We start from the raw sequence: 25045 nt of genomic DNA, 5'->3' as shown, positions 1-25045 counted from the left end.
ATCAAAGTAATTATTTTAAATCATCTAATTTATTTTAGCTGACATCACCGTTTTCAGACAGTCCTCCACCCACATTCAAATGTATACCACCTTTGGGCTGGAACTAATAGTTCAAACTTGGCCAGTGTTTCACGTCTATATAAAAGTTGGACCTCTCTTCAAAGGCAGAACCCTAGGTAAGAAATACAGTCTCCTCCACATTTCATTATGAAGGAGGGAGGCGGTGAAATTGTGTCTTTTAATGGCCATTGTATAATGGATAGACTCTTCCTATGATTCTAAAAAGCTACAATGGAAAGCTATTGTGTGTTGATAAGAGCTTTTTTCCAAAAACCTTAACAAAAGCAATTAATAGAATTTGAAGTGGCACAGACTAGGTGTGATATCCACACTCCTTTGTAATAACGTTGATTTCCCAACCTATCCTCTACAAGGTGTGCTTTGTAAAAGGCAAGAATGCCTGTGAAACCCTGCCTTGTTCAACATGTACTTTACTACACATCAAATGAGTCATGGCACCTATATAGCCCAACCTAATTCATGGTGCATCTTAGAAGATTACATTGATTAGTCAAGAACCCAATGGCTCTTTTGATCAATGGGCATCTTAGGGGATACACGTATTTACTGTGCAGCGGATTTAGCCAAGAATACATATTCTGCACAACTTTTTGTTTAGAATGCTATAAGCAGCACCAGATCACTGCATGTGCAGAAAGAGCAATTTCTTCAAGCTCTCAAAACTCAGCCAAATCAAAACCAAGTTTTACTGGAACACTCAATTCCAGTGCTCAGTGAGGGCTATATTCCATGCCACATTCTAACTTTCTATACCTAATTGTTTTGATGTTAGAGGCATTAAAAAAAAAGTCACAACAACTTTTTTCGGTTGGAATTGGGAGAATATTTTCTCCCTTTCTTTTTATTTTTTAAAAGAACTGAATTATTTTTCTCTAAAAAACTTTCCATACAAATTCACCTGAAGGAAGTGAACAGACTTGGTGAATTTTAACTTACTAAGTGAAACAGACAAAGTTATGAGTGATTGAAAAACAGTTTTATAACAGAAATGCTTAACCCATTTAATCTATAGTAGTCATTACCACTCCAGTTATAATTACTGATACATTTTATTATTACTATACAGCAAAGACATATTATTAGTGAATAAATGTTCCTTGTTTTTCATTCGTCCCTTGTGTTCCCCATGTCATCAGGGTTGTGTGGCAATTACAATGGAGACACTACAGATGATTTCATGACCAGCATGGATATTATTGAAGGAACAGCATCCCTGTTTGTGGACTCCTGGAGATCAGGGAACTGCCACCCTGCTGCAGAGAGGGATACAGACCCATGCTCTATGAGTCAATTGAACAGTAAGTCGAATGCCCTGACCTATCAGATCACCCCAATTGACTTGCTCTTTCTGAATGATTACCATAAGCTCATCCACAAGGGAACAGAGGGTCTAAGAGATAAGAAGAAGAGGACTGTACATTACTGATTCCTTCATCTATAGGAAGATGTAGATTTCTAGAATATACTTGTATAAGCCAATCTATGACAAGATCTCTCTCTAAAGATCTGACTATGGGTTTGAAGTACCTTTGATAAGTTGGAGGAGTTCCTCTTGATACTCCCACTGATTTCCTGAAGTCCTTTGAGATCTTAGTCTCTGGCTTTCCTATTCTGTGACTGAAAACTAGTATCACCTTCTCAATAAATTAAATAAGACAGACACAGCCACCTCCTTATCTCTTATTCTTGACCTCTCTATTGCTTAACATCTATGACTGTTTCTCTCATTTAGAAATGTCTGCAGAGACCCATTGCTCCATTCTTACTAAGAAGGGCACAGTGTTTGAGAAATGCCATTCTGTGGTGAATCCTGCTCCTTTTTACAAGGTAGGAGCTTCTGCTAAAGTCTTGAGGTGAGGCAGTGAGAAGCACTACATGGTGTGGGAGCACAAGAGGGGCTTAGGACCAAGAATCATTCAAAAACACCTTTCTCCTAGCCAGGCGAGGTCTGGTATGATCACAGACTGCTATCCCCCAGTCACTAGGAAGGAGAGGATAGGTTTTTTTCTCACACAGCTAATTGATTTAGTATTTCCCAAGAACCTTCCCCAAATGAACATCGTCAAGGGTATTTAACCTTTTTGAGCATAGTTTTCCTGTCTGTAAAATAGAGATAATGATACTTGCGCTCAGTTTTGTGGAGCATTTTGAAATCTAAGGATGAAAAGCACTGTATAAGTCCTAAGCAGAGCCGGCTCCAAGGTTTTTGCCACCCCAAGCAGAAAAAAAAAAAAAAAAAAAAAAGCCGCAATCGCGATCAGCTCTACCACCGCCGCTTCCGTCTTCGGCGGCAATTTGGTGGCAGGTCCTTCCCTCCGAGAGGAACCGAGGGACCCGCTGCCGAATTGCCGCGGAAGAGCCGGACGTGCCGCCCCTCTCCATTGGCCACCCCAAGCACCAGCTTGCTGAGCTGGTGCCTGGAGCCGGCCCTGGTGCTAAGTATATTTTACTTACATCAGCCACTCAGACAGATATGTTCATTTTCAATTGTTCCGTGTAATCTATAAAATGCATTATTTATTTCTGAGCGTGCTGATGACTTCCAAACATCTGACCTAACAGAATACTCTATGTTTGTTTTCAGAGATGCATCTACCAAGCCTGTAACTATGAGGAGACCTTTCCTTATATTTGTTCTGCTCTGGAATCTTATGCAAGAGTGTGTGCTTCAATGGGGCTGATCCTTGTAAACTGGAGGGACACTGTAGACAACTGCAGTAAGTGACCCCAACTAGCTCTTAAAAGTTTGTAATCAGATGCATATCTATATCATCTCTGCTACCTAGAAAACTCAGAAAAACATTCCTCCATTTGGAAAATTCCAGTGTTTGATATGGAACAAAATTGGGCGGTGCTGTCCTCTCCTGGGTTAAGACCAGTTCCACTTCTAAAATTCTCTCTAAGCTGCTGAAATATCATTAAGTATCATGGAGTAGTTTCAGGCACAAAAAAAATCACTTTTGTAGGTAATTCTACAGAATTTGCATTTTAGGAGTGGTTTGATTTCATAAGGAATGTATATGCAAAATACCCCAAAAAGTAGGATGTTCTCTGAGCTTTATCACCAACTCCCATGGAAGAAGCACAAAGATGACTGAAGTTACTCATGAAACTATGAGTGCTTCAGCACACACAGCTCTATAGTCCTCATCCTTTGGTATCACCCACAGGGTCAGTCGATTTTCCATCTAGGGGAAATCCTGCAGATCCTAAGGTTTCTACAAAGATGGCCTGCAGGGTCTACTCTACTCCCAAAGACCCTCCTGCTTCTCACAGCAAAGCTCACTAAGGAGCCATGCTTTGATTGAGAGAGGGACTCTATCTCACTCTCACTCTGAGGGAGGAAAGCAAGAGACAGCAGTTAACACTGAAACTGTTAATTCAGCACCTTCCCCTGGCTCCAGCACCCCTTTGAGGGGAGATCAGGGAAATGAAGTGTAACTCACACTCTTTTCTTCATTTTACAGCCATTTCCTGTACTGGCAATCAGACATTCAGCTACCACACTGAAGCCTGTGATAGGACGTGCCTGTCACTTTCCGACCAAACCCTGGAATGTTATCCTACTGACATCCCTATTGATGGCTGCAACTGTCCTAAAGGTACCTACTTGAACCACAGAAGTGAATGTGTGCGTAAATCCATGTGTCCCTGCTACCTGGAAGATAAGAGGTTCCTCCTGCCTGACCAGTCAACTATAATTGGTGGCATTACCTGGTAAGTTTGTGAGTTAAAAGAAATGAACATACTGCAAAGGGAGGGCTTGTTCATGTGTTTGATTTTGTCAAACTGCAGAGATTTTTTTTTTTACAATAGGGCTGTTGCCTCCCCCCCCCTTTTTTTTTTTTTTTTTTTTGCTTCTTTCTAAAAGAAAGGTGGGTCCAAAAGTTTTTTTTTTTTATTTGGTTCTCTTTTACCTTGGAAATATTAGGCACATAAAATCTAGTCTTCCCTGAAAATGTTGGAGAAGCACTAGGAGATAAGAATTATGCTGCCAGGTGCTGTGCCAACACATAAACAGGATCCCTGCCTCACATTGCATACACTACTGACATTGCTGGTTATATTGTTGCAGTCCAAAGAGTAAGCAGAGGCATGTTGGCTTGTATTCCATTTTAAAGGAACTGGGAGGCTCAAGAGGCATAGATGGAATGTTTGTTTCTTGGAAAAGGATGAAGTCATTTGACAAAAAGCCTGAACATTGTTTTCTTAGGAGGGTATCACATTCAAAGAGGAAAAATTAAAACCATAAAACAACTCGAGTTTTAATTGTCCCATTTAGTAAGGGATGTACACTGAAATATTCTTTTCTTTTCTAGCTTTTGTGTTAATGGAAAGATGAGTTGCACTGGCAAACCTCAAGACCCTGCAGGTATGCATTTGGCTACAGTTTACCTTCGCCTTCAAAAGCATTATTTTCCCCATGTAACGGAGTTATCCCTTCATAACTTTCTGTTTCTCTTTTTTTTTCTGCTAGAAAACTGCAAGCCTCCCAAAAAATATGTGTCATGTTCACAGAACTCAGAGAACAAATATGGAGCCTCCTGTTCCCCTACCTGTCAGATGCTGGCCACTGGAATTGAATGTGTGAGTTCCACATCTTTATGATCACATCTCAGTGATGGAAACACACTGTGAAAGGAAGGATGAAGCAGTGGTTGCCTGGGGCTTGGGAAGACCCACATTCAATTCCTTGCTCAGTCATAGACTTCCTATGCAGCCTTGGGCAAGTCTCCTAGTGCCAGATTTTTAAAGATATTTAGATGCCTAGTGGAATTTTCAAAAGCATCTAGGAGCCTAACACCCATTAAAATCAACTAGTTTTTAAAAAAAATCACACAAGGCACCTAAATACCTTAAAAAATCTGTCCCTTAATCTCTCAGTTCCTCATCTGTAAAATGGGACAATAGTACCTGCCTAAGTCACAGAAGTGTTGTGAGAATAAATATGTTTCAGATAGGTATTCTGATACCACTGTAATGGAGGCAATATAAGAACTATCAATAAATAATAGCGAGACAGTGAATCTTCATGAAAATTGCAATACTTACTTAATAAACTGCCCTGTAGATTTCCATGCCAAACAATAAAACATGATATATCAAGAAATAGATTTTTTTTTTTTAATTTCAGGTGCACCAAATGTTGACTGATTACAGGAAAAGAGTTACAAATCACATATATATCGATATATATACCTAACAATATATATATATTTCATAATGTAATAAAGGTTTCTTATTAAATAAAGAAACAGCAATTAGCAGAATTATAATGTAACAGACTTCTGGGCTGAAAAGAAACATACATTATTCTTGAATTGTCTGAGCAGCTGGTACCCATGAAATACAACTTTTTTCAAGGAGTCCCCAGAAAGCTTATTGCCTCAGACACTAGTTATATTTTACAAATGCAGTAAAACTTGTATAACAGGGCATTAACTTGCACAAGTAAAAGTGATTTAAGTAATAGCATAGGCTGGCTCTTGGCACCAAATAAATAACACAAAGCAAAACTGAAGAAAGGCTATAGGTCAATAAAAACAAAATGTTTCAATCCATTCTCTTTACATTCCTTTCCTTCATGCATTGTTTTTTATGACTGATGTTGCAATTTCCTGATCTTTCCTAGGTACCCACTAGGTGTGAATCAGGCTGTGTCTGCACTGATGGGCTATATGAGAATCTAGATGGAATGTGTGTACCACCTGATGAGTGTCCCTGTGAATATGGTGGCATCTCTTATAAAAAAGGGGAAGAAATCCACACTGAATGCAAAACCTGGTAAGAATCTACAAGTTTTCTCTTTGCTAGTTATTTATTTGTCTAGACTGTACAAGCATACAGTGCAACAGTATGGTTGCAAGGAGAAGAAGAATAGGTAGCAGTTGAGGGTCAGAGCTAAACAAATTCTGCCATAATGATAAAGCGTGAAAGTGATAAAACCACGGATAACTGTGACAATGTCTATATCTAAGAGGAAAGGTCGTGGTCTCCTGGTCAGCCACAAAAATGATAAGGCTATAATGACAATTGATGCTATCTGCACATCCAGAAGCAGTGTGGGATCCAATAGCGCCCTCAAACTATAAGCCATACTAGAAAAGTATATCAATTCCACCACAATTGAAAGTGCAAGCACAATCCTCCCTTTCTCTAGATAGATCAACTGACCCATCGATATTACTTCCATCTTTTCTAGCTACATTCTCAGTCAGCAGTTGCTACCATTTCCAGTTCCACACCCATAGGTGATGGACTAGGGGAGCAGGGAGGTGCGGCAGCACCCCCTGACTTGAAGTGGTTTCCATTATATACAGGGTTTACAGTTTGGTTCAATGGCTCTCAGCACCCCCACTATAAAAATTGTTCCAGCATCCCTGTCCACATCTTCTCATTAAAATAACCAAAGGGACAGCAAAATCTGCTTTAGTGACAAGAAGAGCTGTTTACTCAAGGCAATGTAACCTGTAATGCCTCATGTTTTCTCTTTTTTAAAGTAAATTAAATGGAAAAATATACTTAAAATTTCATCTTTAGTATGCATTAATTTTCACAAAAGTCAGGAAATTTGAAGTTACAGTTCCCATATTAATCATAATTTGACTACATTGCATATATAAACTAAGTCAATGAAGTTAATACAGCATATATAAAATGTGTGTATGTAGCGATGAGTTAAAGCTGCATGCCCTTGAAAACTTCCTAACAAGAATTTTCTTCTCACCACTAGCACCTGTACAAGAGGCAAATGGAAATGTGTTCAGAAATCTAAATGCTCCTCAACATGTACCCTCTATGGAGAAGGACATGTCACCACTTTTGATGGACAGCGCTTTGTGTTTGATGGCAACTGCGAATACATACTAGCTACGGTAACATCAGTGCTAGTGCTTCTTATGGCAATGTACTCATTGCCAAGAAATGGCTTGATTTATGAACTCTGACATATTTAGGGCTCATTTCAAGACCTCATCTGAAAACCCCTTACACACACACACACACACACACACCAAACAAAAAACAAAACAACACCAACCATAGTCCCAACATTTTATATGAAATCACAAAAAGACACTAAGAAAATTTCCTAACATACTTGAGTGCCTGTGGATGATCTACCGACATAGGCATATTGCACCAGCTACACAGTGTTTTCTAATGAAGTGATGTAATTCTTAAAACCAAATCAGCAGTTTGATCATTGGTACTTTCAAGAGTAACACCATGCAAGGGTGCAGTACCCTACTGACTCCCTCCTTTCCCCCTGCAAAAATGTGGTTTCTGAGATGGGTAAAATGCCCAAGCTGCCCCAAGCCATAGAATACCCCAGAAGCTGAGGGATGCCAGTATACAAATTCCACTGAAATGATTTCCTTGATAACTGGATTTGAAGCTAGTCAGAGATGGAATTATAGCATGCTACACAGGGAATGGGGATAGTGTGTGTGAGGCTGGCCTGTTTTGCTGAGAGGCAAACTCCCTGAAGTGATAGTTCAGCACATTGAATCTTCTTGTTCACCCTGTTACTTTGAATTCTCAAATGGTTAAGCAATTCTGTTTCTCTCCTTTAGGATGGTTGCGGTATGAACAGCTCTCACTCCACCTTTAAAATTGTGACTGAGAATGTCATCTGTGGGAAATCAGGAGTCACCTGCTCCAGGTCCATCAAGATCCACCTTGGGGTAAGAACATCATGCTGCTGTTATCCATCTGGGTTGGACCTCATATCAGTGTAGGAGTCTACAGTCAAGTCTTATAGGGCAGTCTACTTGGTGACCTAGAGCTGTGGAGTAGGGTTTGAAATCCCTATCTCAGTCTTTCACTCCCCGAAGTTGTGGTCTGTTTAAAAGCCATGAGAGTAAAGCCTTGGATTTTACCCTCACATTGGAGAATCCTGCAACGGAAGCGTATCAATCATGTTGCCTGAGCCACAGATTGAAGCCAAGAAGGCAGTTGTGTGAAATTAAGGAAGACTCATCATGGTCAGCATATGAATTCTAAAAAATCCCTGTAATCCAGCTAGTGGGCTTTGGCTCCAATTGCCTATAGTTCCTCTACTATCTCACTGTTGGTGCATACATAAACTAGAGAAATTGATTATTCTTATTTTCTCTGTTACCAAAGAACTTCCATCCTCTCTTGTAGGTTTGTGGTTCTTAGTCCTGAGGGAACCAAAAGTACATCAATATCAGATTATCTCAGAGTCATGCTTCAATAGCAAACCAAATGAGGACTGTTGGGGTTTTGACCAGGGAACTATCACTACATACAGCACACACTTGCCACCTGGTTAATTAGCAACAGCAAAGGCAAAATGCCAATGCTTTACTGAAGAAGCTAGTAGCTTCTTTTGCACTTAACTCCTAAATACTTGCTCCAGAGGAACACTATTATTGGTTCAAAAGTAACTGTTATTGTGCACCACTGCTCTCAGGAAAGATGTAAAAGTACAAGAGTGCATGAAAGGCAAAACTGATCGACTCAATATTAGCTACCATCTCTCTATGTAACTTTGCATCTACTCATTTTAAATCATGGAAATAAAACTCTGTGCTTCAGCCTGCTGCACACAGATAAAATAAGTGTGATGGCAGTGTTATATACAACAAAACAATCCATTACAAAATGCTGTTGCACCCTACACTGACCATGAAACATGATGGGTTTGTTTCATGTTCATCAAAACTTGCATCTTCATAGAACAAATCCAGGCAGCTGGGGGCAGGCTAGGTTTTACCTTTGCATGGGATAGGTGCAGATGGAAGAAGAGAATAATGTTTTGGCATCATGCACTGCTTTGCTTTCTTACATAAGCATAACATAGGCTACATCTACACCTCAGAATGATGTTGAGAAATAGACCGTCTGGGCACATCTACCCTTAAAACACTGCATTGGCACAGCTGCACTAATGCAGCCGCGCTGCTGTAGTGCTTTAATGAAGATGCTCTACACCGAGGAGAGAGTTCTCCCATCAGCGTAGTTAATCCACCTCCCTGACAGGCAGTAGCTCTGTCTAGGGGAGAAGCTCTCTCACTAACTTAGCGCTGTCTACATGGGGGGTTAGGTCAGTACAACTACATCACTCATGGTTATACTGATATAGGTTTGTAGTGTAGACCAGACCTCAGGCAGAGATGCTCATCATCTAAGGACTGTGACTCAGCTGACAATAAATAATTCTCCAAGAGCTAAACACAATCAATCAGTTCAGAAAAACAGAGAAATGACAATCTGTAGCAGCACCCTTTAGTGATTCCTGGTAATGTTACAAAGACAGAAAGGGACATACTGAGAGATATATTATAACTTACAGGCCAATTTGCTTTCAGAATATGACACTTATACTGGCAGAGGAAACCTACTTTGTATATGGGGACAATCCTCTGACACAATTCCACGTGAAAAAGAATGTCCTTCACCTGATGTTCGATATCATTATCCCAGGAAAATACAACATGACTCTTATCTGGAACAAGCACATGAATATTTTCATCAAGATCTTCAGAGAAGCACAGGTAATTCAAAGTAACTTCCTAATAAACTTTCCTTAACTTTCTTTGTTAAATACATTTACCCCCAGATTCAAATCAAACTGTACATGAGATGGCAATTGTAACAACTTTCTACAGCAGCAGAAGTCTCCTAGGAAGGCCTCTCATAACTCTCATCCCTCCTGGAGCAGCAGAGATCTTCACTGGATGCTGCTTATTAGCTGCTTACCAAACTTCATAACAACATGAATCTTTGAGCTGATAGCTCATGTGTTGTCCAAATGACAACACATCCTTTCATCCCCCAGAAGGGCAGGGAAATTTGTACAGGGCATTTGAATTTATTTTGACCTCATAAAGGTGCAGATTATATCTCTGTTTGTGAACACTATTCAGGAAGAACTCCACTATGTCCTTCCATTGTTCATTTAACAAGAAAGGCTGTACATACAAAAAACTAACAGTATGTGGCACAGTATTTATAGATAGCAATCGCGGATCAGAAAAAGTAGTGCAGATAACAGAAAGATACACCTCTACCAAGATATAACGCGACCCCAATATAACACAAATTCGGATATAACGCAGTAAAGCAGCGCTGGGGGCAGGGGGGCTGCGCGCTCCAGCGGATCAAAGCAAGTTTAATATAACATGATTTCACCTATAATGTGGTAAGATTTTTTTGGCTCCCGAGGACAGCGTTATATCGGGCTAGAGGTGTGATTCAGACAATTGGTTGCAATTAGCAAATAGGGGGCAACTTGATATTAATGCTTTCATTTCTTCATGTAGGATCACCTCTGCGGTTTGTGTGGGAATTACAATGGGAACATGAGAGATGACTTTGAAACTCGAAGCAAATACGTGGCAGCAAATGAACTGGAGTTTGTAAATTCTTGGAAGGAAAATCCTATGTGTGGGGATGTGTTCTTTGTAGTTGATCCCTGTAGCAAGAACCCTTATCGTAAAGCTTGGGCAGAGAGGAAGTGTTCCATCATCAACAGCCAGGTCTTTGCTCCATGTCACAGTAAGGTAAGCAAGTTTTTGGCTTCTTTACACATAGTCTACAGTCTTCCAAAGGATGATCCCCTCACACTTCAGTGTGTACCTTCCTCCTCCCCAGGATGCATTAGTGCCATATGCATGAAATGTATTCTTGCACCTGCTTCACTTTAATATTTTGTACCTCCTGTTTGTAACATGTCTTCAAAAAGTGAACTCAAGTGAGAAATGTGAACAGTGTTTATGTGTGTCCGTGCAGGGTATGAAACTGCTGAATTTAGGTGCCTCTATTTTAGCGGATGTGTTTTGCTGCCTAATCACATGGAAACTATATACAGCTTTTTAAGTACACATACAGCTCTAGAGATATCCTTCAAAATGTCATAATTTTCTATTGATATTTTGCAGTGCCTAAATTTTTACTAAAGATTACAGTTTGAATTGGAATTGTATTATTGCTGTGCTTATTTTACTACACAACAACTAGAGGAATAATTCATACTCTCACTTAGCAGAGCAGATTATGTTCTGAATGTTCTCCCTTTACCCTGAGCTAACATCTGTAGTTTAGCCCAGCTAGAAACAGGAAAGAAACTTTTTTGATCAATGCACAGGTACAAGAGAATCCTGGTTAACCAATTTATTCCTTCTCTCTCAATCAAAGGTATACCGCATGCCTTATTATGATGCCTGTGTCCGAGACTCCTGTGGGTGTGACTCTGGAGGAGACTGTGAATGCATGTGTGATGCCATTGCAGTGTATGCCAAGGCATGCTTAGATGTAGGTGTCTGCATTGACTGGAGAGCCCCAGAGTTCTGTCGTAAGTTTCTTGAACACCTTTAAAAAATGACATATGTGATTTTTATTACTAGCTTTTGTTTTCAATTCGTTTTACACTTTGCCCAATTATAAAGGGGCTTAAGGGACATATTATTATTACAGGATTAAGGTACATTGATGGGGCAGCATGGGGGATTGCTTGTGTGGCCACTTCCCATGTTGTATCTGTGCGCTAGATAAATGGATGATTTCATCCTGTAGTGCTCTTAACCGTGCACATTTCATCAGTATTAACCTCACCAGAAACACATTACCATGTCATGGAGAAATGAGGGAGAAAAATCTAGTAGTCATAAATAATAATCTTGCAATATATTTTCCCTATTGCTACTGCAGAACTGACAGCCAACTAGACAGTAGAGGGAACACAATATTGTAAAAAAAAAAAAAAACCTGTTCTCATAGTTGTGATGAAATCATCTTTGTGCGGATTGCAAGGAAATAAACAGAGAAAGCTGTGTTGGCTGGGGCTCCATAAAGCAAGAAAAATTATCAATGGTTGCTATATAGAGAAATTTTATGCATAGGCTTCACAGAGTATTATAATCAAACCTTTAAAGCTATAGTTCTTGATAGCTTCTATTTAACACATCAATATATTATACATTACAAATATCTAAATGCCTATATCTGCCCCTTTTCTTATGAAAGGAGGAAATTAACTCACACCTCACTAGAACACAGATTCAAATCAGTTCACCCACAGTCGAGGTTGGAGGGCTTACCTTGAGTCACCAAGTACCATTGAGTCGCTTTCTTCCTCCTATTCTGAATCCTTTGAGGAATTACATTCCATAAATTGAAAAATTCAACCTTTCATTCTGTTTTTGCTTTTTCAGCTGTCTATTGTGACTACTTCAACACACACCGAAAGTCAGGCAGTGAGGGCACCTACAGCTACAATTATTGGGATGAACAAAATTGCACCTGGCATTACCGACCTTGTAATTGCCCACAACAAAACTACAAATATGTCAACATTGAAGGTAATGATTTCACAGTTTCAGGGTTAGCTGCACTTTTGACCACTCTCCCACCGCAGGTCTTCCTCGAGAACACCCACTTATGGTTTCAAGCTCCTAGCCATCATGCCTCTCAGGCAGAGCTCTATGCCTCTCTCCCTCCAGACTCGGGGTTTAGGCTTGCAGTCCTTCTCCACTTCACTGTGATTTCCCCAGCACGTTGGACCCGGGTCCAGTACCTGTGGTTAACCTTTCTCCAAGGGCTACAGCAGTGTATACCAGTTACCACTAAGTCTTCACAAAAACTAAATACATGTATTCTTAGGGTAAAAGCATTACAGAGAAAACACATAAAAACAATAAAAGTTCTTACATGCATGCTAAAAACTTCTGAGAGGTCACCCATCAGCCTTATAGGGTCCTAGTAAGCCAAAGTTCTTCCAAAAGGGTCCTGTCCATTTGCTGAATCGGAAGAAGGCCCTGTGTTAGTTTAAACTCAGACATTTTATACCAGAAGTCCGTTCTTTGTCTGGTGGTCTCTGGAAAACCCAATTTGAACCAGTATATGCAAGCTGACTTGGGTGTGACACCTCTCCAGAGGTGTTTACAACCTGAGTGATTCACTTTAATCACACCTCACTTTTTAGGTTCCTGGAGGAGCTGTGGTAACCTCCCCACCTGGAGTTGCATACAATCCCTGGCCTACAATGTTATATAAACCATTCATTAATTTAATACAATATGGTCCCCAAAGATATTGCATGTGGTTGCAATATCTGTCACAATGACTTTATAAAGCTGAAAATAATAACGCAATAGTTATCTTTATTGTATTAACCAATGGTTAAGACAATGATGTTTCCATTGGCATAATTTTTGGAGCAGTGGTTACATAGTCTTACTGTTGTATGTTCATCTTCACCTTCTCTTACTAATATCACAATGATAAGTAATTGACATAGACGCATAGTACACTGAGTGCTTTAATGAGCTCAGCCTGTCTTGAATGTGAAGCTTCTAATCCTTACCATATCAAGAGAAATTTCCTTAAGGAGTTTGTAGATGCCACTGGTTAAATGACAGACACAGCTTTTGGGCAATACATGTTCATTTTCTGTTAACTTCATATTATTATATTAGACTCATAGACTCATAGATTTTAAGGTCAGAAGGGACCATTATGATCATCTGGTCTGACCCCCTGCATGCTGCAAGCCACAAAACCGTCCCTACCCCTTCCCTTGACTCTGCTGTTGAAGTCCCCAAATCCTTTGTTTTAGTGACTTCAATTGGCAGAGAACCCTCCTGCTAGCGATCCCTGCCCCATGCTGCGGAGGAAGGCGAAAAACCTCCAGGGCCTCAGCCAATCTACCCTGGAGGAAAATTCCTTCCCGACCCCAAATATGGCGATCAGTAAGACCCCGAGCATGTAGGCAAGAGTCTCTAGCCTGACCCCTGTTAGCCATTATACTATTTACCTGCCATTGCTTGGTATTCCTTGGCTAATATGTTTTACCATTAAACCATTCCCTCCATAAACTTATCTAACTTAATCTTAAAACCAGACAGGTTTAGGAAGAAGGGTTATAGAAAACTGCTATTATCTGAGGACTGAGTAATGTACTTCTCTCCACAATCTCCAGGCTGTTACAACTGCTCACACAATGAATACTTTGATCACGAGGAGAGACAGTGCAAGCCCTGCAGTAAGTAGAGATTTATACAGTCACTCTCTTTCTCTGCAAAAGCTAGAAGCATTAAAAATTGAATAAGATGAATACTTTGAAGGAGGAGTTTGTTCTTAATAACTATTGGTTAATAATGACTGCTCATCCAAGCACAAATCTCCTCTGTAATAATTGCATTGCTCTACTGCTAACTCGTCATCAGATGGTTAAATGAAAACAGGCAACTAAAAAACATCAGGCTATGAAGCATTGTAAATTCAGTGGTAGTTGGAATGCTCAGATTGATTTTAATAGTTGTGATGAAAGGTTACCCTCATTCTAAGCTTGAGCATTTTATAAATGTCTCAGTGCCCCTGAAAATAACTGGCTCCCTGACACCTTTCCCACAATGAGCGGAGTTCTGGCACTGGACAGAATCCAGTTCCTAGACTTTATCTAACAAGTTCCTTTTTCTAACATGCCAGCTTTATATTACTTTTGAAATCTTTACTACTAAGTGGTGCCCCTATATCACAGTGATGGGGAATCTTATAAAAATATAGATAGGTAGATAATATTACAGATAGGCCCAAAGTTGCAAAATTTGGATCTTCATCTAGATGTTGGATCCAGGGCCATTTCTATGCTATACAATAACAACCTTCATTCCAGGCTCCTAGTTATTGGGGCTATACCATCTGCAGAAAATCCATATGTACATTTTCCTGAGAAATAAAGCTATCCTTAAATATGAACATAGTGACAAAGATAGAAAAAGCATGGCCATTCAAACAAAGTACTGATTTCCTCAATATTGTTTGTTTCTAGTGAAATAAAGATTTGCAATGAAATATATAAGAATTGAGCATTTTCAGGGATGTCTTGCTGACTGTTGCAATTCTTTCATTTTTCACTCATTCTGTAAACTCTCCCCTTTGGAATAGCTTCTTAATTTGTTCTCTTTCACATGTTAAAACTTTTCTTCTATCTGTACACAGCAGAACACATTTTGACGACCCCTGAGACCTCTACACCGTCAACAGGTTAGTTCTGTAGTCAATGGAAATAATATGTGATACAATAGTCACATATTATCGTCCAGATACATATTATTGACTTCTCATTTTCAATAGTAAGCACTTTTTGTCCTTGTAAGATTATTTCACCTTCCTCTGAAATGCTTAAGATGCAATAATGAAATATATCCTGGCATTATACAAAACTCTCTTGAACGTTTTGTCTTAAATTCAGAAGGAAGTTATAGCGGGATTGTGATTACTGAATGCTTCAAGACATTGGCAATGAGATATCTCTACTGGTAAAAATTCAGGACAAGCTGAGGTCGACAAAAGACAATTATCACCTGACTTGGCCTACTTGTATATTAAATTAATCAGTAGTCTCAGCTCAGTTCTTAGTGGAGAGATATATGCATCACAATTGTGACTAGTTGGTAGTCTTCAGAGACTAATGACTGATCATGTCTGGAGATCAAACAGTCTCTCAATCTTAGAAGTGCTCATTCTACATAACAGTCAAGACATACTCGTCCAATATGTTAAAGAGATCTAAGTTGCCGACCCTTACACTTGCGTGGAATTCCTATTATGTCAGTGGAACTCAAAGCAAGTGTATGTCTTTGTAAAATCAAGGCCAATGTAAGGGCAGTGTTGAAAAGATTACAGTGCCAACTGTCCACACTGTAAAATTCAGAGGATAATAGACTAATTTCCATAGCTCTTAGCAATATTTATGAATGCTGACATAACTTAAAAGTATATTGAAGAAAGAAAAAATGAATAAAGTTTTTGTGACATCTTCCTATTCTGGGCCATTTATCAGTACATTATTAAGAAGGACAGAGAAGGGGAGGGTAGTTAAGTTGTGTCAAATTGTGTGTGTCTAATAAAAGATATTTGTAATATTACTTCTTCCTAAAATCATTTTTCTATTCATATGACATACATTTATAGAAATTCATTACTAAAAAATATTTCTTGTACTCAATATCCACATTTGTATTATTTTTTCTTGTAGTAACGACAACAGTACAAACTAAAACACCAAGAAGCACTACTACAGTTAAAACACCAACTACTACCGTACCACCAACAGCCACTACATCTACAGAGTCCACCATGCACACTGTTTTAAGCACTACACCAACCACCCTATCTACTACAAAAGTAACCATAAAAACAACACCTATCACAATCAAATCCACTACTCACTCCATACCAGTAACCACCATTACGAAAAAGACAACACGGTCAACTACCCCAATCAGAACAGTAACTGAGATTACGTCACCAATAACCACCACCAAAACAACCATATCTCCAACCTCAGAAACACCACTCACCCCTACAGTCACAGTCATCTCAACAACTGGTACGTTGTTTTGTTTTTTTTTCTCATTACTGCCATTGTTTCAATTAAATTACATTTATCCAATTGTCTGCATGTTTAAAAAAAGTACACTGTTAAGAAAAACGTGTGTAGGCTGCAGAATGGAAGCATTTAAAAGTGTGAAGTATATGGGGTTTTATGTCACTATGAAATTCAATCCATATTCAAGAAAGACTGAGTTTATGAGAGTCACAGGAAGCGCCACTAATTTTACCTAGACTTAATTCCCATTCTATTGTACAAATTGTACACTCAATACTGTGCTCTTTTAAAAAAGATTTTTGCAATATACATCATTTATGCCTAGAGAACTGAAAATCTTACCTATTCGAATAGCACTGAAGATATTAACAATTAATGTTTTGTTTGTTATACAAATGCCATGAGAGTGAAACTTTATTGTGAACAGCAGAGGACTCTAATTTCAGTTTGTCATGCACTAAAATAAATACTAAAAGTAGGAGCATCCTCAACTTGCAAGAGCTGCAATTGCAGAGAAAGTCGTGCTCCACACCAGACTTGGACATGAGCAATGCAGATAGCATCTTAAGGGAATTTAGCTTCTAAAAAATGGTTAGTTACCGGTATTGTAACTATTGTTCTTCAATATGTGATGCAGATGTGTATTCCATGTGGGTGTGCATGCACCCAGAACATAGAAGCCAGAGAACTTTGCCTAGCAGTATCTATATTGGCAGCACTTGCACCCTGTGGCCCTAGTCCGTTCCCTGGCTATATAAGGGCAGCACCTCCCTCACCCTCCTAACTTCCTTTGCACCGAAACACAGACCCCAGTGCAGAGGGGAACACAGAGTGGGTTGTGGAATGCACATCTGCATCACATCTTGAAGAACAACTGTTATAATATCGTTAAGTAACCTTTTTTTCTTCTTTGAGTGGATGCAGCCATGTATTCCATGTAGGTGACTCACAAGTAGTACTCACAGGAGGTGGGGCTTGGAGTCTATTTAAACAAGGACTGCAGGATTGCCTTCCCAAAGTTTTCATCTGAGCTGGATGCAGTAGAAACAGCATAGTGGTTTGTAAACATATGTACAAAGGACCAAAGGGCAGCCCTTTTAAAAGACTGCAGGGTCCCATCAGTCTTTTCTGAAAACAAAACCCAACCATCAAAATTTTAGTCCATCAGATGCCAGGTCTGAATTCTGCAGCCATGAGGCCCTCCTCATGATCACATCTGATGCCATGGATGACTGTAACAAAGTCTTGGCTACAATAAAGCCCAGTGAAATTAATGCCTTACAGTCTTCCCTGGAGGATTCTGGCAACTTGTCCTCAAACTTAGATATGGCCGCCCAATTAACAAAGTTGTATTTAGAGAAGAACCAGAAGGCGTTGATGATGCACAACTGGAGGAAATAGTAGAAATAAATCTTCCTCCGCATCAAGTCCATCCTTTTGGACTTCTTGCCTTTAGGCATAGATTTATACCTTCCCTGTTGTGTCCTGTCATTTTCTGCAATTACCACAAGAATTAGGGGCCAGGTGGGAGTAGAAATCCTCAAAACCCCACATGGGGATGAGGTACCGCTTCTCTGCATGTTTTGCTGTGGGAGGCAATGATGTAGGAGTATTCCAGAGGGCCTTTGTAGGCTCCAAGAGAGCCTAATTTATCAGGAGGTGGATGGTGTGATGAGTGAAGAATATCCAGCAGCTTATGCAAATCCTCCTGCAGAAATTCAGCCTGGATGCCTAAGATAGTGGCCACATGCCTCAGGAAGTCCTGATATGCCTGCAAGTCCCCAGGCATCAAGGAAGAGGAGAAGCCTGGCACAGTAGAGTCATCTGGAGAGGACAAAGAAGTGGTTTGCAGTGCCAACAACGGATCCTGTTCTTGAACAACAGGAACCAGTCGGATAATCCTGAAGGCCCAGAGGGGACAGGTTCAATGGTCACTTCTAGCTGCAATGGTTCAGCAACAGGAGCCACCAATGGGACTGGCAATCTTGCTGTGGAGCAGGTCAACAAATGAGACCTCAAAGACCAATGAGCATCCCAAGGAGGCCACTGGGCAAATGAATATGGCATTGGTGACCAGTGGGCACTGGGCCAAGAGCCCTGTCTTGACTGCGAGAACAATGCCAATCTTGTTATCCATGGTGATCCAAAGATGGTCTCTGGTGCCTATTGGGTGAGGAAGGAGGGGAGGATGACACCTGGATTTCAAGGAGTCCCGGAGAGTCCCTGTTGACAACAGGAGAGCCATCCCTGATGAGGCAAACAAACAATCAGACTCATCCAAAGTCCAAAATGGGGACAGCATCAGTGCCAAAGAGGAACAGGGACTTGGCACCAGTGGTACTGAGCAAGACACACTTCCACCCAGTACTGGAGGAGGTGCTGGCACTGAGGTCAACAATGGTACCAATCTCGATGACAGGATCTGCTGCCAGGGCAGTGACTGTGCCAAAGGATGCACCAGCATTGAGGGGGACTTTGGTGCCGAGCTTGGTGTCAGCCTCAATTCTGTTGTAGATGGTATGAGCTGCAGTGCCAATGAACCCGGCAGCAATGTGCTATAGCTTGAAGGTACCAATGGCACAACGGAGAGCAAAGTGATAGAAACTATGGCACTGGAAAACTGCTGAACTAGTAGAGAGTCAGTGAGCAAGGGGCAAAGCAGGTCTGAAGCCATCTGATATGCCACCAGTGTGGAGACAGTCAGTGCTGATGCTGACGTCATCAGTACTGGACTCAGTGGACACCCCCTGGCCAGAACAAGAGTCGATGGTACAGACTTTTGCTGATCTCAGAGCAGTACTGGGGAGCAGGTAAATGGACCTTTTCTATCCCGCATGCCAGAAGGAGTACAGTGCTGGTCAGCACTCCTCTTGTAAAATGAGAGAGTCTCCCTGAGCCCTAGAGTGTTCCCGATTAGTTTTATGGAACCTCTTCATCCCTGCACCAGAGGAGGGAGAATGAATCATCTTCCCTTTGCGGGAAACAGCAGGGTTTGAATGTGAAGCAGCATCACCGGCCAGTTCCGAAGGCAGCCACCAATTACACCAGGGCATCGATGCCAAACCAGGCCTCATAAGCTGCTCCAGAAGGTGCTGCTTCAGTTATAAGTCTCTTGCCACTTGAGTCCTCTTTTAAGTGATTTACAGATGGAACACCATTCCTTAATGTGTCCTTTGCCAAGATATAACAAGCATCTCATGTGGGGATCACTATTGGGAATGCCCCTCAACACATGATGGACAATGCTTGAACTCTGGTGAGGGCATGACACACAGCAGCCAATTACTCTAACTACCGCTACACTAACACTAAACTACACCTGAGATACTACTAATTATTATCTAGAGGAAAACGGAAAAATCTCTCAGAAAGCTGAGACTGAAAATGTGAAGTCTAGCTGAAGGGGGTGAAAATGAACTGAGTAGGGGTTGGGGTGGTGCAGCCATTATATAACTAAGGGAGGGGCTAGGGCCACAGGGCATCAGCATTGCCTCTATGGTACTAGTAGGCAGAGTTTTCTGGCTTCGGTGCACTGGGCATGCTTACCTATATGTAATACACAGCTCCATCTACTTGATTAAGAATCAAAGAAGTCTTCACTGAGGATGCATGAACTGCGATTTTTCAAAACCTAATAGCATGAACAAATTTTGGCAGATTTTCCAGAAAAAATGAGGTTGATAAAGGCACAGGAAATAGAAAATTTCACACACATAATTAAAGTTGACAAAGTTATAGCCAGCTAGAAAGAGGGCTTTACAATAGGAAGCATTGGGCAACCTTAAAAATAAGAGGCATTAACAGCTACACTTATCATTAGTTCATAGTTTGCAAAATTATCAGTTTATTTTTCTATATATCATATTATTACTATTATATTAATATAATATATTTTCTTTAAAAAGCAAAAAAACATACAACTCCACGTATGACAACAACCATTACGACACCAACTATAACAAAGACATCAACAACTACTTCATCAACGCCTACTCCTTACACTAGGTCAACGAAAACCAGAGAAACAGCTATGCCAACTCCACACACGACTGAAACTCTAATAATGACATCTCTACCCACAAGCTCAATGGAGAGCACCGCATCAGAGTCCACCACTCCAAGCACCGAAACAAGTACAACCGCCAAACCAACTACACCCACAACCCTCACTCTCACCACGACTACCTTGTCCACTAGCTCACCAGAGAGCACAACATCAAAGTCAACCCCTACCATTTCCACTACCTTTACCACGCCCACCAAAACCACCACACCAACTACAATCACAACCGTCACTCTGACGACGACGGCCCCGACCAGTACTTCACCGGAGAGCACCGCATCTGAGTCCACCACTCCAAGCACCGAAACCAGTACAACCGCCACACCAACTACACCCACAACCCTCACTCTCACCACGACTACCTTGTCCACTAGCTCACCAGAGAGCACAACATCAAAGTCAACCCCTACCATTTCCACTACCTTTACCACGCCCACCACAACCACCACACCAACTACACTCACAAGCGTCTCTCTGACGACCACGGCCCCGACCAGTACTTCACCGGAGAGCACCGCCTCTGAGTCCACCGCCCCAAGCACCGTGAAAACAACTACGCTGACGACAGTTTCTCCAACGACTACGTCAACTAAGTCCACAACGGGGTCAACACCAACAGGTACACAAACCTCCCCCATAGGAGATTGAAGCCCATTCTTGTGGGAAGTGTATGGTGTAAACACAGCATTTTCCCTTTTCTATCTAACTTGCTTTTTCTCACAACACTAAGCTCACTCTTCCAATATATCCCACCTCCTTTTCAGATTCTTAATCATTAGGATTGCATAGATCCCTTTAGAGATTTGACTCAAACTAATTCCTGGGGACGGACACAGAGGCAATCCAGTCTCTGTACCTTCCTGAAAAAGGCACATCCTGGAAACCATTTCCTCTCAACGTGGCTGAAAGGAAACAGACCCAGGGAGTTTAAAATGGGTTGCAGATACGAGTCAAACACTGTGGGTGCTTTCTCTCCCATTGATGCACTCCAGTCCATTCATTTTGTTTTCCAGTTAGGCCAAGTTAACAGCCATGGTTGATGGTTTGGTAAGGCCTACTTCATTTAGTCACACTGACAGGATTCAAGCTTTTTTCTTTTCTTTACACTCTTGCTTTGCATGAAAAGAGTCACCTAGACATACTACTCCTGTCTCAAGGGGAGAGTTCCACAGTCGGTGGGTAAAATCAGAGTTCTAGATCAGCCTTGTTCATCCGTTTTGACTTTAGCCCCTCAAAATGATATAAACAGTCCCGCCCCACTACTTTCCCAACCAGTAAACACCCTTGCAAATGTGTGCATTTTTAAAATGGTTGGCAATTAAGTCATTTATTTCAACCGCTGGCCCATTCTCCATTACTAAAGGATGAGAGAGGGCCACTTCTCAATTGTTTGCAAAAAAGAAATTGCCGTTGATCTAGCACAAAGTTGCCTTCATTCTAAAACCCCTGTTCATAGTGATACAATTATTTAGTCATGGTAAACTCTTCCTCTGCAATCTACCATTTTCTTGTCAACGTCACCATATCGATTCACATTTCTCCCTCACAGTAACACCGAGCACTACCAGGAAAACAACACCAACCACATCTCTCTCTACAACTTCAAAAACCACTGCATCAACAGAGTCCATCCCAACGCCCTCACCAAAAACCCCTCGAATAAGAACTACGACAACGACTGTGCCTTCCACCAAGTCTACCGAAACCAGTACAACCGCCACACCAACTACACCCACAACCCTCACTCTCACCACGACTACCTTGTCCACTAGCTCACCAGAGAGCACAACATCAAAGTCAACCCCTACCATTTCCACTACCTTTACCACGCCCACCACAACCACCACACCAACTACACTCACAAGCGTCACTCTGACAACGACGGCCCCGACCAGTACTTCACCGGAGAGCACCGCATCTGAGTCCACCACCCTAAGCACCGTGAAAACAACTACGCTGACGACAGTTTCTCCAACTACTACGTCAACTAAGTCCACAACGGGGGCAACACCAACAGGTACATTTTAGTCATTGCTTTCATTCTGTACCTGGGTAATTACCGGTATAATAATTCATTTTTACGCCACATAGGCTTCTTCAGCCAAACATGACTGAAGCATTACTCTTTGGTACCTAGATGTCGAAAGGCCAGGGGAACTTTTTGCTTCATTGGCCTTGCTCTCTGCTCCTCATCCCCTCCCCCACACCCAGCTCCTTCTGACATTTCTCTGTTCAGACTAATTGGCAAAGGTCCCCTTCCACAGTGCCCTGCAGTCACTCACGTCTTGGAGAGCAAGGAAGCTCAATCATCTCGCTAGGAGAGGTAGCCACATCTCCTTGCTGTGGTACTCACTGACAAGGAGCATTTTCCAGTTAGGCCAATATAATTGCATTGATTGATGGTTAAGGAGGCCTACTTCATTTAGTCACCTTCCCGCGATTCAACCCTTTTTCTTTACTTTTCACTCTTCCTTTGCAGGAAAAGAGCCAACTAAACCTAGTACTCCATCCTCATCTGGTGAGTTGACAGTTCGTGAAATAAGAGTTACAGATTAGCCTTGCTCGTCTCAATTTTAGACCCTTGCATTGAGCCCTTCCAGATAAGGTTGCAAAGACACTAGGGACAAGGTGCCCTCTGGAAGCTAAAATAGCTCCCTGCACCTTCGGTATCTTTTCTGGGCCTAAAAAGCAGATACGGGGTTCCACAGATCTAGCTGTGCCCTGATCAGAACATTTAAACTGAGGTAGGGAGTTAACAAAGCATGAAGGACCCTACCCTGTGAGGTGAAGAGATGCCAGCTCCCACACCTAGCTTCAACAGAGGGATCAGAACACAGTCAGCATCTTCCAGCAATAGGGACCGAAACGTGCAAGATAAAATAATCCAGCATTCATTTTTAGTGGATTGGTAAAGGTCTGCAAGCATAATCTCTCTCAGAAACATTAGGTGGCATAGAGATGAGAGTATCTCTCTCTGGAGGTATGGTGTAACCCAGAAAGCTTTAGATCAACGTACCACAAAGAAGCAACAAACATAACACAAAACCTTCCAGAAAGACATATACTACCTTACAAAAGTCAGACATGATTTGTTCACGCCCTATATATCTTCCATCAGGGGGGTTTAAAACACCACAACCGATCACAAGATACTCCTTTCCAGAAACGTCTGGATTTCTTTACAAAACAGTAAATGCACTTGCTTTTATGCTATTTTGTTCTTTTCGCAACATTGGCAATTAAGTTACTTATTGTCAGTGTTCCCACTTATCACCATTACTAAAGATGTGAGGGGGCCACTTCTGAAATGTTTACCCAATTTTGTCACTTTTAATCTAGCACAACAGTGCACTCACTCTAAAACCCCTGCTCATAATGATACAGTTATTTACTCATAGAAAATTCTTCCTCTGCAATCCACCGTTTTCTTGTCAATGTCACCGTATCGATTCACATTTCTCCCACACAGTAACTAAGACCGTGGAAACCACAACACCGAGAAGTACCAGCAAAACAACACCAACCACATCTGTCTCTACAACATCCAAAACCTCTGCATCAACAGAGTCCAGGCCTACATTCTCACCAATAATAAGTCTAAGAAGCACCTCCTCTCCAAAAACCGCTCCAGCAGAAATTGTGACAACGACTATGCCTCCCACCAAGTCTACCGAAACCAGTACAACCGCCACACCAACTACACCCACAACCCTCACTCTCACCACGACTACCTTGTCCACTAGCTCACCAGAGAGCACAACATCAAAGTCAACCCCTACCATTTCCACTACCTTTACCACGCCCACCACAACCACCACACCAACTACACTCACAAGCGTCTCTCTGACGACCACGGCCCCGACCAGTACTTCACCGGAGAGCACCGCCTCTGAGTCCACCGCCCCAAGCACCGTGAAAACAACTACGCTGACGACAGTTTCTCCAACGACTACGTCAACTAAGTCCACAACGGGGTCAACACCAACAGGTACACAAACCTCCCCCATAGGAGATTGAAGCCCATTCTTGTGGGAAGTGTATGGTGTAAACACAGCATTTTCCCTTTTCTATCTAACTTGCTTTTTCTCACAACACTAAGCTCACTCTTCCAATATATCCCACCTCCTTTTCAGATTCTTAATCATTAGGATTGCATAGATCCCTTTAGAGATTTGACTCAAACTAATTCCTGGGGACGGACACAGAGGCAATTCAGTCTCTGTACCTTCCTGAAAAAGGCACATCCTGGAAACCATTTCCTCTCAACGTGGCTGAAAGGAAACAGACCCAGGGAGTTTAAAATGGGTTGCAGATACGAGTCAAACACTGTGGGTGCTTTCTCTCCCATTGATGCACTCCAGTGCATTCATTTTGTTTTCCAGTTAGGCCAAGTTAACAGCCATGGTTGATGGTTTGGTAAGGCCTACTTCATTTAGTCACACTGACAGGATTCAAGCTTTTTTCTTTTCTTTACACTCTTGCTTTGCATGAAAAGAGTCACCTAGACATACTACTCCTGTCTCAAGGGGAGAGTTCCACAG

The 25045-nt window shown here is 41.4% G+C and overlaps 2 protein-coding genes across 2 annotated transcripts in view; both read left to right on the top strand.

Moving 5' to 3' along the window:
- The window catches only part of MUC6 (mucin 6, oligomeric mucus/gel-forming), a 107587-nt gene that overhangs the window by 53486 nt on the left and 29056 nt on the right, over positions 1 to 25045 (top strand). The window contains exons 16-32 of the mRNA XM_065594051.1: positions 39 to 176; positions 1218 to 1379; positions 1814 to 1908; positions 2666 to 2798; positions 3549 to 3798; positions 4401 to 4453; positions 4559 to 4668; positions 5714 to 5865; positions 6815 to 6956; positions 7656 to 7766; positions 9417 to 9602; positions 10371 to 10610; positions 11245 to 11401; positions 12261 to 12407; positions 14027 to 14089; positions 15049 to 15093; positions 15302 to 15368. Coding sequence (XP_065450123.1) covers positions 39 to 176; positions 1218 to 1379; positions 1814 to 1908; positions 2666 to 2798; positions 3549 to 3798; positions 4401 to 4453; positions 4559 to 4668; positions 5714 to 5865; positions 6815 to 6956; positions 7656 to 7766; positions 9417 to 9602; positions 10371 to 10610; positions 11245 to 11401; positions 12261 to 12407; positions 14027 to 14089; positions 15049 to 15093; positions 15302 to 15368 — 2251 coding nt within the window. The remainder of the gene's footprint in view (positions 1 to 38; positions 177 to 1217; positions 1380 to 1813; positions 1909 to 2665; positions 2799 to 3548; positions 3799 to 4400; positions 4454 to 4558; positions 4669 to 5713; positions 5866 to 6814; positions 6957 to 7655; positions 7767 to 9416; positions 9603 to 10370; positions 10611 to 11244; positions 11402 to 12260; positions 12408 to 14026; positions 14090 to 15048; positions 15094 to 15301; positions 15369 to 25045) is intronic.
- LOC135982981 (mucin-2-like) lies at positions 15964 to 24817 on the top strand. The gene is made up of 5 exons (XM_065592019.1): positions 15964 to 16441; positions 20347 to 21123; positions 22054 to 22521; positions 22984 to 23022; positions 23974 to 24817. Exons 1-5 carry the CDS (start codon positions 16189 to 16191, stop codon positions 24519 to 24521), a joined length of 2085 nt encoding a protein of 694 aa, XP_065448091.1. The 5' UTR covers positions 15964 to 16188; the 3' UTR covers positions 24522 to 24817.

Source organism: Chrysemys picta, chromosome 4, assembly GCF_011386835.1.
Source record: "Chrysemys picta bellii isolate R12L10 chromosome 4, ASM1138683v2, whole genome shotgun sequence".
Lineage (NCBI taxonomy): Eukaryota > Metazoa > Chordata > Testudines > Emydidae > Chrysemys > Chrysemys picta.
This window is presented reverse-complemented; position numbering and strand designations above follow the sequence as displayed.